The sequence below is a fragment of the Mizuhopecten yessoensis genome, unplaced genomic scaffold (assembly GCF_002113885.1).
Source record: "Mizuhopecten yessoensis strain PY_sf001 unplaced genomic scaffold, ASM211388v2 scaffold7055, whole genome shotgun sequence".
Classification (NCBI taxonomy): Eukaryota; Metazoa; Mollusca; class Bivalvia; order Pectinida; family Pectinidae; genus Mizuhopecten; species Mizuhopecten yessoensis.
Window position 1 is genome coordinate 207,064 of NW_018406858.1, and position 15,817 is coordinate 222,880.

At 35.9% G+C, this 15,817-nt stretch overlaps 1 protein-coding gene across 3 annotated transcripts in view; it reads left to right on the plus strand.

Moving 5' to 3' along the window:
- Nucleotides 1-15,594, plus strand: part of LOC110453002 (netrin-1-like) — a 51,076-nt gene extending 35,482 nt beyond the window's left edge. For 2 of the 3 annotated variants that reach the window (XM_021501791.1, XM_021501790.1), the window contains exons 3-7: nucleotides 2,100-2,249; nucleotides 2,974-3,012; nucleotides 7,508-7,543; nucleotides 12,754-12,822; nucleotides 13,178-15,594. In XM_021501791.1, the coding sequence (XP_021357466.1) occupies nucleotides 2,100-2,249; nucleotides 2,974-3,012; nucleotides 7,508-7,543; nucleotides 12,754-12,822; nucleotides 13,178-13,530 (647 nt within the window). In that variant the 3' untranslated portion in view covers nucleotides 13,531-15,594. The remainder of the gene's footprint in view (nucleotides 1-2,099; nucleotides 2,250-2,973; nucleotides 3,013-7,507; nucleotides 7,544-12,753; nucleotides 12,823-13,177) is intronic. The other variant, XM_021501792.1, reaches the window with a different exon arrangement.
- The last annotated feature ends 223 nt before the right edge of the window (nucleotides 15,595-15,817 follow it).

Here is a 15,817-nt window from a genome sequence, read left to right on the forward strand (position 1 = left end):
AGTGTGTATATAGGAAAATGGGGAGCAACATCGGAGTGAACACGATTTTCTCGCCTCGCCAAAGCTTCAGACTTTGATACTGTAGTGTGGATAAGATAGCAAAGAGGAGTGGTAAGCGGGAGGGAGCCGGCATGTTACACATCACTTCTTTTCAAGAATGCATCGGCCGAGGCAGCTTGTAATTTAAATACGATATTGAAATGATATTTCATTTTTTTGGTAAAATCAAACATAATGGCTATATATATAAGATCGAAATCAATAATCCTGTTTTTAATGCTTCGATTTTGTAAGTAAATATATTAATTGAACATTCCCGAAAAATAATTATATTTGCGCTACTAGTTTTAATGTGTTATTTTGCCCGCGATGGTCTACTGTTGACAAGCTAATGTGCATGACAATACCGATCACTTTCATCACAACAGTCTGACGTTTATAGTTCGAGTGTCAGATTTACCTGCGAATATAATTTTCTGTTTAAAATACAGTTCAACAACGACGCCTCTCAGCGTGTTCCATACGGCACCTGTTATTAGCTCTGTTGACTCGCAACGTAATACTATTCAGAATTAAATATAACCTGTTTATGTAAATAAAACACATTGCATGTTAATGTTGTTTTTAGTTCTCGTTTGCACAATTATGCAAGCGATCTGCAAATCATTTTTATTTTAAGAAGGATATTTTTAAATGTGCTAAATACGTTTGGTAGGCATTTGGATAACGTAAATAACGTTGCGTTATATTGTACGTAAAAGTGCTTAAAATGAAATATGCAATATGCAAATGTGTTTGCTAGCAAATTACAATAATACGTTATATTGTTTTACATGTGGTGGTATGTTATGCTCTATTTGATTAAAGTAAAATGTATTTGTATTGAATATTTCTGTGGTAGGTATCGCGGTAATATATTACAATCATTGCCTTGGAATATTGATTTCCAGACACACGAGGAATTCAATTATCGTCACAGAAATGTCAATAAAGAGCTAAATTGTAATTACTAAATTACTTAATATAGTAAAATAGGTTGTTATCACTATCTCGGAAAGAAGGCATTTTTAAGAATGTCTATGATGCAAATAAATATAAAAAATATATAAAATTATATAATACATAATGGATGTATGTTTGCAATGCATGAAACTTTCTTATATATATGTTCAGATTGTATATGTATTTGAATTGCGTATATATAATTCATAATTGATATATATTTCTGTTCAGTGAGTAAAGCTCTATTTATGTATTTTGCAATATGTTTAAGATTGGTATGTACATGTATCTAATCATTAAGATTGGTATTTACATGTATCTAATCATCAAGATTGGTATGTACATGTTTCTAATCATTAAGATTGGAATGTACATGTATCTAATAATTAAGATTGGTATGTACATGTTTCTAATCATTAAGATTGATATGTACATGTATCTAATTATTAAGATTAGTATGTACATGTATCTAAACATTAAGATTGGTATGTCCATGTATCTAATCATTAAGGTTGGTATGTACATGTATCTAATCATTAAGATTGGTATGTACATGTATCTAATCATTAAGTTAGACAAGCCAATTCGACCTGGCATCCGTGCACTGAGGACAACGCTCTATAACGTAGACAAGTGGGCACTGCTACCGTGTACATGTACTTGCAATATACTGATAGCTGATGATCAAATATTGAAAGGTTTAACAGGCTTCACAGACAATATATATATTTAATCGCTACAGTCGATAGCTTGTTATATTTGTCAAATTCTGGTCCACCAATTTTCGGATAAATGTGTAAGTATACTGATGGTGATATACCTTTAAATGTGCTATATCATTGTCTGTGTGGTACATAATGTATCGACTGTGTGGTACATATTGTGTTGACTGTGTGGTACATATTGTGTTGACTTTAAGTTTGTGTATTGACGATGTGGCACTTTGTTTTTTATAGCCATTTTTTCTTTCTTTCTATTTCACAGGACAAGATCATGGATATTTGATAGTATGCTACATTTGATGTACATGAATGTATTGGATCTTAATGACAATGATGTGACTTGTTCATACCCTGTATCATAAATTGTCTTTGCAGGTTGCGACTGTCACCCCGTCGGCGCTCTTGGACGAACTTGTAACCAATCTACCGGACAGTGTCCTTGTAAGGATGGTGTGACCGGTCTGACGTGTAACAGGTGCGCTAAAGGATACCAACAGAGCAACTCCCCCATCGCCCCGTGCATAAGTAAGTGTACATGTGATATTCTAGATTCTAACACACATATACTGACAATTACTTACAGTACATAACAAAACAAAAATTATATATAGATTTTTTTTAATGAGTGATAGTTTTCCATTGTTGCTGCCGGTTTAAAACGTTACATTTTGATATAAAGATTTTACTACACAAATCAGCAACATTATTCACAGAAGTTTTCAATCATTTATACATGTAATTGTTGCGCCAAATGACAAATGAAATATAAATAATTTGTAATTATGGTTGTGATTTTTCAGTAGAAATGAAAGGCATTTTAATACAGTGATGATATGAATATCTTGGTATTTTCATGAAATGTAAAATTAATTAATTTTTAATGAGTAATGTATTTTGCATGTCCATTATACACGTCACTCAAGACTGATTTCCATTTTAAAACAATCTCGGGTTTGTTATCGTATGCATGGGCAGACAATGAGAGAACCAACTTGGTTAATTTCCGTACATACCAATATGTATATGCGCGTAAATGTTACCGTCGTGCTCTGTAAGCTGTTTTTTGTTTCTTCTGTTTTACACGTGTATATAAAGCGCAGATGCATTCAGAAATAGTGAAAAAACTAAATGTCGCATCAACGTTATAGGCACAACGTCGCAAGTCATGAAACAAACCCAATACAAAACATGTATTTGCGAGACTAAACATTATGCTTCTTGTTTGGAAAATGCTATTCCTCTATTTCAGGAACAGCCAACTCGACATCGAACGATTACAACAAAAATAGTTTGTGTTATTATTTCGTCTAGCGCATGCGTAGATCAGATATAATTTGGAAAGTTTATAGATAGGGAAGCAAAGTTCATGATTGGCATTTCTAGTGTTTTCAATGGCGTTTTTGTTTGGTTTTTGTTGTTCTTGAAAAGCAATATGGCATGCGTAGATTTGTTAATTAAACAGATATTGCACTATACATATGGTCAATAACTGACGATCGTGTTAAGTATCATTGTTGTTTTCTGTTTTATTAACACTAGCTTCGCTACCAAAGTGGCCCCGCTAGTACATAGCACCAAGAAAGAGTGTAGAAGTATTAATAACACGATGCGTCAATCTAACGTTGAGGACATTTTTAACACTTACCAGTTTTCTATGAGAGCCTTGTCACCTTTTCATGAAAATTGTATTAACACAGCTCAACATACAGTCATACATGTAAGTCAGTAAAACGATGCTCGCTTTAATGAATCACGTGCGTTTGCGATAAGTAGGATACAGACTTAATGGCTCAAACCGACCACGTAAATAAATCAGATCTCGAATTGGTTATAATGTTTGAAAGAAGTTTTACCTATTTTTTAGCGAAATATGACAGAGCATACTACATTGTAAGAGATAGTTCACGAAGGAAACATTCAATTACCATTTTTGAAAGTTCATGTAAAAAGAATGAAATCTTTATTAGGCTGAACACTATAAACAATAATGGCATAGATATGTTTATATTACTATAACTATTCCCCTTTTCTCGGATGAAAATTGTCTTTCGGTTACAAAGCAACTTCTTAAATGCATGTGTGCGGTTTCTATCTAGAACAAAATTTAAAAATTATGTTACAGTTGTAATTACACTGAATTCGAATTGTAAAAATATACAGAATAAATAAGAAATCCTGTTCAAAAGTTTTTTTTTTTTTTAAATATAACTTGTTTTATTTTATGTTACGAAGAACTCCTATCCCAATTAAAAAGAAATACTCCTAATGTAATTCAAAAATACCATTATCCTTGCATCACAAATACCATTATGTTACTTCAAACATATCTCTTAGGTAACGTCTAAAATATCCCTTACTTCAAACAAATTTTTGACGTAACGTCTAAAATATCTCTAACTTCAAAAACAATCTTAACCTAGCCAAAATGCTCCCACTTACCTAGCCACAATTATACCCCTTAACTAGCCCGAAAATCCCTAATCTATCAATGAAATAACCCTTGTGTAACCACACAATTTACCCTTAGTTACCAATAAAACTACCCCTTACCTAACTACAAAAATATCTCATACTTAATCACAACAGATCTAACTAGAATGATCCACCCAGCCACTGAAGGTTTGACCAGTAGTGAATGTATAACATACCGTATTGTCATCAGAACTCGAAAACAGGAGTATTATGTTTTGGTGAATTGAATACATAAACTAATACGTGGATTCGGCTCCTTACAAATAATCAATCACGGCCGGGAAGGGGTGCTGTGGGTTTGACATTTCAGCTGTTTATTATTGTAGTCGCGCTCGTCGCTGTGCAGCTACCGTGCGGCGAGTACAGGAACATCTGTTAAACTCCCTCTCTCTGTTACGAGGATATGGAAAATATAGATAAGGAAACCATTCTAGTGTTTCATAACCTAAGTTATCTTTACTTAATACTTTTTACAAGTGTAAGTTCCAAATTCATAAATAAAAAAGACATGAGATACATACTTTCATAGGTAAAAAAAAAGTGTTTTATTTAATATTGCATGATATGTTCGTTTGCGTGGCTGACTCACTTATTGAAGCCTGCACATTTTCAATTAAATAAAAGAAAATAGTTTTAGCATAGTTGTAATGTAAGTTATTCCACCCCCTCGCCGTACACGCTACAGCTTTGTATAGTTTACACTCGGTGCGGTCAGTAGATGAGGAAGGGGGGGAAGTGGCAGTAATGCATGCACAACAGCTGCCTGTAACACGATTCCACTAATGGCATCAAAACGAGGATTTTTAATACGTGAAAATATTTCGAGTTTTGCCTGTAATGAATCCTGCCGAGTTGTCCGACAATATATGATGGATATGTTCGTGTTTCAGCTAACAAAAGGGTTTTGTGGCATTTCCAGTGTAAAAATTAAAAACAACATAATATTATATAGCTGACTATATCGTGTTAAACACAAACTGACGGAGCTTATTCCGTATCTGTTTTATATATCAACAACAAACATGTACGGCAAGGGGGCCACCAATGTATTATAGAGGTCTACTACTTCAGGTCTGCCCACTGTTCACACATAATTTACATGATTTTAAGGAATGACGGACGTGCATGTTCATGTTAACCATGTTTCTGTGATTGGTTATCTGTACATGACTTCCTCCTTGTACAACAGGAAGGTGACTTGTACCTACACTTTGTCTAACAAATTACCTAGTTGCTAACAGATGAAGATTTCTTATTCCGAAACAGCCGAATCTCTGCAAGTTACTCTTTGTGTGAAGTGTTTGTAAATTAGAAAACGTGCTATCTGTTTAGGGGTTTAGTGTGTGCATTTAGTCGGTACGAATGCTATAATATGGGTCCTAGCAATGCTCGTAAAATTATCATTACGTAACGGAATCGAGAGGATAAAACTTTGACAGTCATTAGATTAAGGAATAATTCGGTGGTTAGTTTGATCACGTAGCGGAAATGCTACAGCAGAGATTTTTGCCAAATCATAAACGACTGTCAAAGTGTTATCCTCAAAATTCGATTTAAATGTTTTTAAGGTAGATAATTTATGCTCGTTAACTTTATATTGAATCTAATTGAATCAATATACATTTTGTGTGTGTGTAGTCATGGTAAAGGTACACATATTAAGTGTTTCTGTTATACGGATTGAATGAGGTTTTTTTTACATTTTAGCTTTTAACATTCAAAAAGGTATTAGCGCAAACTGATTGCATCTATATTGCATGAGGCCCTCGAAGACTGAGATTGATAACTGTCATTTTTTTTATAAAGAAAAGAAACTCCGCTCAATACGTATATTGAGTGATATATTAAGTTAATAGTTAACAAAGTCTTTCCTGAAACAGACTAACATCATCTAAATATTTGCTTCTTACGATAATCTCACGTTATGCGGGACAAGGGCAGAAACGTCCGAATGACACTGATTGAATGACGCCAATAGGCCAATGAATGTAACTACAATGTAAATGAAAAATATGTAGTAATATGCTGTGATTTTGTTTAAGATAAATACATATATCATGTTTCTGTATATGAAAACGCGGAAACTGTTATTAAATAGAAGATAGTGGAGATAACTAATTAACATAATAAAATCGTATTTGTATCTCAACTTTCAACTTTAACACACGCAAAGCCAAATTGATATTAAACAAAAATCCAAAATAAGTTCCAAAATAAAGCTGTAGTTGTGAAATAATGTTTGTCTTATCACCCTCGCCCTAACAACATAAATCATGTCAACTAGTATGAAACTTGTTGATGCATTTAATCAGACACGCATGAGTCGGTCTAACCATACGATTGGCATGTTTACCACCAGTCAAACTCAATTTATCTCCCGTGCATGTCTATGTAGGAAAAAGTCCGAATTAATTATTATAAACTGGTTTCTACGGCTCACATTTAGGGCGTGAACGGAGTAGCTTTCGCCAAAAGGGTTGAGCATTTGAAATATAAACACACTTTAATTATGAGATGTTTTAACTATTTAATTATAATAGTATGTCATATTTCACGACAAACGTTCGTCCACGCTCATAAGGTGTTCTTTGTCTCTTGTCTCAGTTCATAATCAAATATTCGCGATCGGCGTTCCGGACGATGTGTGTTTGTCGTGATATATTTTACAACGTATATGATTTAGGGAATATTTTGTTGGTGTGATTTTTATGTAGACAGATTTCAGCTATTATATATTTTACATGGAATGTCTGTTAAGACCTGTAGAAGGTAGCACTGGATGTGCACTGGCACGTGCATGTCGGGGAAAGTTCGTGCGTCCCCATATAACACAGGAATGTCGATGCACAAACTAGCTGTCTGATCAGAAAGCGATGCCATTACTACTCCTCTTTTCTCAAGTTGGACATTAGATTCCATAGAAAATTCAAGATGTTATCATTTTTCAATTTTGCCAAACTCATAAGAATTAATGCATTAAATGTTCGAAATTGCTTCAAATTTCCTGTAAAGCAGACAAGATTTGTATGATTTAGCATATGAAAGAGCGATTAAGCCGATAGATGTCGCATTAGAGCAGGCGCGGCGCATAGCGGTAGCCGTGGTATAGCACTTTGTGTATATTTGTCTGTTTCTGTTACCTTATTTTATGTATGAGTTGTTTTAGTTCAGTCCCATACTTAAGGTGTAGTTTTAATTTGTTACGTTCCTTAGTCTTTGTGAGCTGAAACATCAGGGATGCTGACATATATATAGTAGATACTTTATTGTATTGTGTTTGTACTAATAAATAATTTCTTTGATAATTTCAGAGATACCTGTTGCTCCGACCTCAAGACCCCGACCAGGTAGGCCATTAACAATAATTAACCAACAATGTATCAAATGTTTTATTTTGACAATGTTAATAAAACCACCCGATTATAAGGTTTATTTGGACATCAAAATGAACAGATTTGATAGTTACACTAACGGGGGGAAATATAATGAAACACAATAACGCAAACAAGTAAGATTGTTTTTACAATAGAGGAACATCTCTACAAGGCCAGTGATGTACTTACATGTACTGTTTAGTATCATACAGCGGACAGGGCTGGGACTACAGGTCTCTTAGCTATTTCACGTGATGTGTTGGACTTAACGATGCGAGCATATACCACAGTGGTATGCGGATAATTCCGCATCAAATGTGCAAATTTATAACTTATAATACGTTACTGAAATTTAAATCAAACCTGTAATTCTTTATTCATTTTGTTTGGTGGGGAAATGTTTCCTCTGGGAGAAAATCATCGAACTTAATCCTCCACAAACCTTAATCTAACCAAATTACAGGATCGCATAAAGCCACATACAGTCACAGGGTAACCCCTATTCAATATCTTTGACATAAGTTTCTGAATCAAACATTTGATTTGTTACTAATACAACGCCTACTGTCACGATTAATCCAAAATATCAAACTCTCTTACGGTTGAAAACGTCCCAAGAGCTATCTCAGACCATACTTCAGTAAAAAATGCAATATCCGACGAAAGGCCTGTCGCCTGGTTTACTCGCCTGAAAGCCATGGCCAATTCTATGATTGATTGTAGAGTTTGGGAAGGCTTTTCGTTTAATGGGTCGGATTGAGCGCTAACACTCTATTACAAGACGGAAGAAGAGGCGCAGAGTGACGAGAGACCGGGCCACCTAACAAACCTTTTGTCTCCATTCACCACTAATACCCGCCTTCCTATTTGAAATCAAAAGTTATTTTGGTTGGTTCGCGTCCAGTTTGATACCATTCCAATTCTAAGATTTGTTATGACTTCGACGGCAAGTCCTGAAAGAAAACAACCATGCCTAGTTTTAGTGTATACAGTTCGCACTATTTCTTCTTGTGGAATGTTTTTCATACGAAATCACGGGATTCATTGAAATCATTCCGCCTGTATATGCGATGCGCATGTGAATGTATTGTGTGTGGCCCGTACACCTGGCCGCACCAGCTAGGGTCCATTAGGTACGGGGAAAACACGCGCGTCAAAAAAGTACTACTCTGTTTCATCGAGCAAATGTCTAGCACCAGGATAAAAAGGAACGCATTAATAGGATGTAGTATTAAGGTAATGAAATCGTATAATGAACACCGAACTTATAAGTGTGGCCAGGAGAGCTATTAATACACAATTAGGTGGTGTAATATTAGCAGGTTAGAGTAACTATAGCAATGTACGTTCAAAATTCACGTTCACGGAGAGTGCACTTACCCTTGTTATATCGGGTTACAAATAGAATGGTATTTTTTTTGCATTCAGCATTACCATCGTAAAATGTGGTATTAACGTTTATAATATACGCCATATTTATTCACATGAGTGTGGAAAGTCCCATTTAATTTTAATGAATATATTTTCAAGACTTTTCTTATGTTACTCTATACTCTATATTCACTATTCTGGGAGTCTAATGTTACACTGTACACACACAGTAGGTATACTATACTAACAGTTTATACACAGAAGGTAGGCTTACTGACAGTGTAGTATACACTGTACACACAGACAGTAGACATACTATACTAACAGTCTGTACACAGAGGGTAGGTTTACTGACAGTGTAGTATACACTGTACACACAGACAGTAGACATACTATACTAACAGTCTGTACACAGCGGGTAGATTTACTGACAGTGTAGTATACACTGTACACACAGACAGTAGACATACTTTACCGATAGTCTGTACACAGAGGGTAGGTTTACTGACAGTGTAGTATACACTGTACACACAGACAGTAGACATACTATACCGACAGTCTGTACACAGAGGGTAGGTTTACTGACAGTGTAGTATACACTGTACACACAGACAGTAGACATACTATACCGACAGTCTGTACACAGAGGGTAGGTTTACTGACAGTGTAGTATACACTGTACACACAGACAGTAGACATACTATACCGACAGTCTGTACACAGAGGGTAGGTTTACTGACAGTGTAGTATACACTGTACACACAGACAGTAGACATACTATACCGACAGTCTGTACACAGAGGGTAGGTTTACTGACAGTGTAGTATACACTGTACACACAGACAGTAGACATACTATACCGACAGTCTGTACACAGAGGGTAGGTTTACTGACAGTGTAGTATACACTGTACACACAGACAGTAGACATACTATACCGACAGTCTGTACACAGAGGGTAGGTTTACTGACAGTGTAGTATACACTGTACACACAGACAGTAGACATACTATACCGACAGTCTGTACACAGAGGGTAGGTTTACTGACAGTGTAGTATACACTGTACACACAGACAGTAGACATACTATACCGACAGTCTGTACACAGAGGGTAGGTTTACTGACAGTGTAGTATACACTGTACACACAGACAGTAGACATACTATACCGACAGTCTGTACACAGAGGGTAGGTTTACTGACAGTGTAGTATACACTGTACACACAGACAGTAGACATACTATACCGACAGTCTGTACACAGAGGGTAGGTTTACTGACAGTGTAGTATACACTGTACACACAGACAGTAGACATACTATACCGACAGTCTGTACACAGAGGGTAGGTTTACTGACAGTGTAGTATACACTGTACACACAGACAGTAGACATACTATACCGACAGTCTGTACACAGAGGGTAGGTTTACTGACAGTGTAGTATACACTGTACACACAGACAGTAGACATACTATACCGACAGTCTGTACACAGAGGGTAGGTTTACTGACAGTGTAGTATACACTGTACACACAGACAGTAGACATACTATACCGACAGTCTGTACACAGAGGGTAGGTTTACTGACATTATAGTATACACTGTACACACAGACAGTAGACATACTATACCGACAGTCTGTACACAGAGGGTAGGTTTACTGACATTGTAGTATACACTGTACACACTGTACACATAGACAGTTAGTATACTGTACCGACAATCTGTACACAGAGGATAGGCTTACTGACAGTCTAGTGTTACACTATACACAGATAGTAAATGTACGTTTAAGACATCTATACACATACAGCAGCACTTCTGCATCACCACGGGCCGGTATTCGTAAAACCGCTGTCATAAATCATGTTTTATTCATGATTTTGGAAAAGAAGAAAAAAGAGACTTTAAGCGGAATACTGTTCAAAATGTTTACACTTAACTTTTTAACCGTGTCATCATTTAAGAGAGTAACAAGCAGTTTCAGTTCAGAATCCATGCTTAAAAAATGAGATCGGTTTCATGAATACGTGCCCACACTTTGTAGAATGCATTGTGGAACACGTCTAGATTTGATCTATACTGTAACTGCATTGTATCTTTTCACACACAAAAGCTATATTCCAAACATATTTCATAATGCATTTGCACTGCAACGTTGTTTACATAAAATTAATAGCAACAACATCGTATTTTTGCTAATTATAACCCTCGATTGAGTTAGACATAGACACACTACAATTTAACTGTCTAGACAAACTGTAAAACACTGGTAATATCTTAACGCCCGGTTCTAAACCTTTATCACTCAACACTATTTCTAGTAATAAATATCGTTGATTTTGATAAGTTAATAACGTTTTGAAACGGTTTGCGATTATGTCAATTATAGGTAAAAGTTTGGTTTGGATTGAGTAATAAAAATATCATAATACCTATAACACTCCACACTGCCGATCGTGCCGATATGGGTGTTGCCATCCACGCCACGCTCTATGTCCCTCTGATAACTGGTAAAACACTATCACTAATGGCATGATTCAGTACTTCATATATGTCGACTTATTGGTGTTGTTTAGTGGAATGATTACTATTACATCTTCCATCATTCTTTGAATTAGTTTATGCCATATAAATGTCATTTACACTGAATGGGATCAATAGTTATAGAACCATATTCTGCTGAAGCTAGCAGCTCCAGTGTGCTTTACAACGTAAAGGGCATGTATAGTAACACAGTATACATATACAATTACTATAAAATACACAAACAATTAATACAATATACGTATACAATACTTAGCCAGATTTTAAAGGATACAGTTCCTGCTGTGTATGTTCTATGGAGGTGTATTCATTTCTCAGTTCATAGTTATGGTACATTGCATAACTCAAAATATTACTGCCTTCAATTAAGGTGTCAAATTGATGAAGATGTAGTACAAAGTGGTGATGGCACTCTTTCAATCGACAAACTACATCAAAAACAACAATAGAGTGTAATAAAAATATCATTACTGTGGGTGTAATACTAAATTCGCGATTATTAATCATAGATGCAATCACGAGGACTTGTATAAACGACAGGACAAACGACGTCCGTATGTTCCTTGGTGTCTGTCTTTATTGACAAATAAACAATGGTGTGGGTGGCATAATCACTAGAATACGAAGACAGGATTTCAGGATCTTAATTAAAAATACAGAAACCTAAACGAAATAAAGATTTCACTACACCTTCTTGCCATTTCGTCTATAAAGGACTCAACTCATTGCTACAAATGTCAATGTCAATAGCCTGAAACTCCCTGTCTAAAGGTGGTCCCAAGCATATGTAGAAAACAGCGGAAAGGGTGCCTGTAAAACCGTTTATAACGTAACAAATATACAACGGATAATTCATATATAAACTAGTATAAAATACGGAGTAAAGGTGACAGGATATATATAACTAGTAAAGTCAGGCCAACACTATGTTGTATGGACATAGATAGGTTGATACGTTGTTACAATTTGTACCAGATTTTGTTCAATGTTTTAGACGTTATATATGTTGAAAGTTAAGTGTAACGCTAAACAATTATTTATACGACATAGACTTGCAAAATCGACGGAAAATAAATATTCATGTATCCTGGAGTCAGTCGTTGTGTTGTACTAACACTAATTGTGAAGGATGTGTAGTATAGAGTATGACCTATGAATCTACACTGAATTGCTGTTGATTTTGTGTTAATTTATGTTCATTATTGTAATATTGTATTGTCTGATTTGTATTGCTCTTCATTCTAAGACAAATTTTCCCCATTTCAGCCGTTTGTGGAAAATGCAAATCGAAAAACAAGAGAGTCAACGTTCGGAAATATTGCCGTCGCGACTTCGGTGAGTTTTCAAGGAAATAGTTCAGTTTTTGTTCCAGTCATATGATTCTGTTTTGAAAATAACAATCCCTTTATATAAACAATGTATATGTGTGAATTACACATATTTGGATTGAAAATGTAAAATGTGGTTACATATAACAGAAACAGGTACGTTAATACTGTCTTAAACAAAACAAAAAGTGCATAGTATCGCCAAGTTAAAGGACACATCTTACAATATAAACCATTGAACTCCATATATGTTGTCTTGGCAGAAGACACATCAACTACAAAAAGTCTCGTTTGGATTCTGTTTTCTGCATGTTTTATTTATAATCTTTGGTGTCATGAAATTTTCAATTAAATTATTTCAGCTGTCCATGCCAACATTCTGTCCAGGGAGACTGTCGGAGATATGATCAGATTTACAGTCCACGTCATCAGCATATACAAACCAGACCCCAAACAGAACAGACGAGGTGAAACGTACCTGTGGATTCCCAAAAAGGACGTCAAATGTAAATGTCCAAAACTGCGTCTCAATCGTCAGTATCTTCTTATTGGTAAACACCGGAGGAGAAACAATCGTACCGGATATGACGTAGACCGGAAGACTATCGTCATCCGCTGGAAAGACAGGTGGCAGCGTCGTCTCCGAAGATTTGTGAAACACCAACGGAAAGGCAAATGTAGGTCAAACAGTTCGCTGAGGAAGAAGCGAAATTAAAAACGATGAAATAGCATAAATAAGAACTTCAATAATTATTGAAAACTGGAGTTTGATCAAATAAGAACGCATTCGAACAAGGTGATATGTCACTCAGCGTTATTTAACATAGACTCATGACACACTATTCCATACGGACAACAACAGTGTTGTAGCATGGTTTCATAACCAACTAAGTGTGACGGGTATTATATTACACAAACTTTGATAACGTTCATAGAAAACTACCACCTGGAAATTCGTACCTCGACAGAAAAAAACAGGTTGTGTTGTTATATTAGTTTATACCAAGTGACCACCGACTTCCATTGTGTCTTTTGGAGAAAAGTTATAAAAGTCCTTTTTCTGCATTAAGTACACAAAACAAAGGATTCATTCAGGCATATCTGGCAAAATGCCTCCTATGAAACCAGAAGGGAGTAAAGACGAGGCGGCAGTGAGGATTATTTTTATGTGCGAACATATTACAGTTTGAAAACATAGTATATTTTCATACATGTGTTTACAGGCACACTATTTTCTATAAGATCGATCCCATTTGAATTATAAAATGGAGAACTTGTCAAAACTGGTTCCGTTGTGAAATTGTTGTCCAGTGTTAGACGACTCGTGTGTATATAAACACAGTGACAAATGTTAATGACGTCATTCGGATATACTGTTGTGTTGTAACCGTCTTGGCAACTGTTCATTGTTCCTTTGTATACGTTACATATGTGTATAGTATTTGAGATATGTATATAGATAATTTAATCGTTATATTTTATTGTTCATGAAATCTGTTTAAATATTTCTGTTATATTAACGATATAATATTTGACTTGAAAGCTATGGCATTTCAGGATATAGATTATCTACATATATGTACATGGCATCACCATTACAAATGTTTAGTCATGTCGCCTGGACATGCGTTTGATATTATTTAACTAAGATATATGCCAGTAAGATATGAATCTATATTGGCAACCTTTACCAAAGCAGATGTTCATTGAAATATTAAATCCCTATTCGCACACACAACATAAAGTCAAATTTAGCAATATTGCCATGTATATAAATGGACAGATTGCTTCGATAGGGAATTGTCAAAATTGTGCGAGTCTTCATTAAATTATTAAAGAGGAAAAGTTGGGGTGGTACAGGTCGCACATCAGATTGTAATAAAAATGTCAACTCCGTAGTTTAGGTGCTACTGAATATGATCAATACGTGAATTCACAAGTTGGGGAGGTACATGGCCTCTTGATATGGTTTAGACGTCAACTAACTAATTTAGGCTCTATTGATAATGAACCAACGTCAAACCAGTGCTGTACTGACTGTTGAGGTGCATAATTTACATTGACTAAGTTGTTATTTAGATGTTTTGAAGATGTACATAAATATGTTGCTATTCCTTTACACTGTTTACCCTACTGTTCATCTGATACGCTAACGACCATAAAACACCACAATATATGCTATCTCAGAAATCTTCGTGAGGAGGAGTATATGTAAAGGGCACTCGGACTTCCCAGTCTATATGTGCGGGCGCGCGACCCGTCTACAGTATACATGTTTGTGCCGGACGGTTGAACCGTCCGGAATATGTTTACGTGGGGTTCGACCCGTCCAGATTACGTGTACCGGCGCACGACCTGTCTTAGAGCATGTGTACTGGGCATTCGACCCGTCCGGAGTGTTTGTGAGAGCTAGGACCGTTAAGAGTACGAATACGGAGCGAGCACTCGGACAATCCAGTGATTTAGTACAGGGTTCTGGGCCCGTCCGGAGTGTTTGTAAGAGCTAGGACCGTTAAGAGTGCGAATACGGAGCGAGCACTCTGACAATCCAGTGATTTAGTACAGGGTTCTGGACCCGTCCGGAGTGTTTGTACGAAGCAATCGGACCGTCCAGAATATATGTACCGGGCCCTCAAACCGAGATGACCTATGCCACGAAGTGAGTGGATATTTACACCAGGGTTTTATCAGACGACAGTGTGATATATTGGTTGTGCCCCTTGTCCATATAATACAATTTCATGTAAATCTTCATCTAAAATAAAACAAAATAATCTGCTATGGTGTTTTAAGTTTTATTTTCCTGTTATTCTTTGTTCGATGAACGTATCTGTTATAGTGTACTGTTCATACCACTATATCACTCTACAAATTTCAAATGGCATTCACATCAGATGTGAATGTCATAACCAGATTGTCGATATTACTATTATTATCATGTCATACTCGTAACGTTGGAAGCCGATGACCCTCACTTGAAATTGGTCGTTCTAATCATTAAA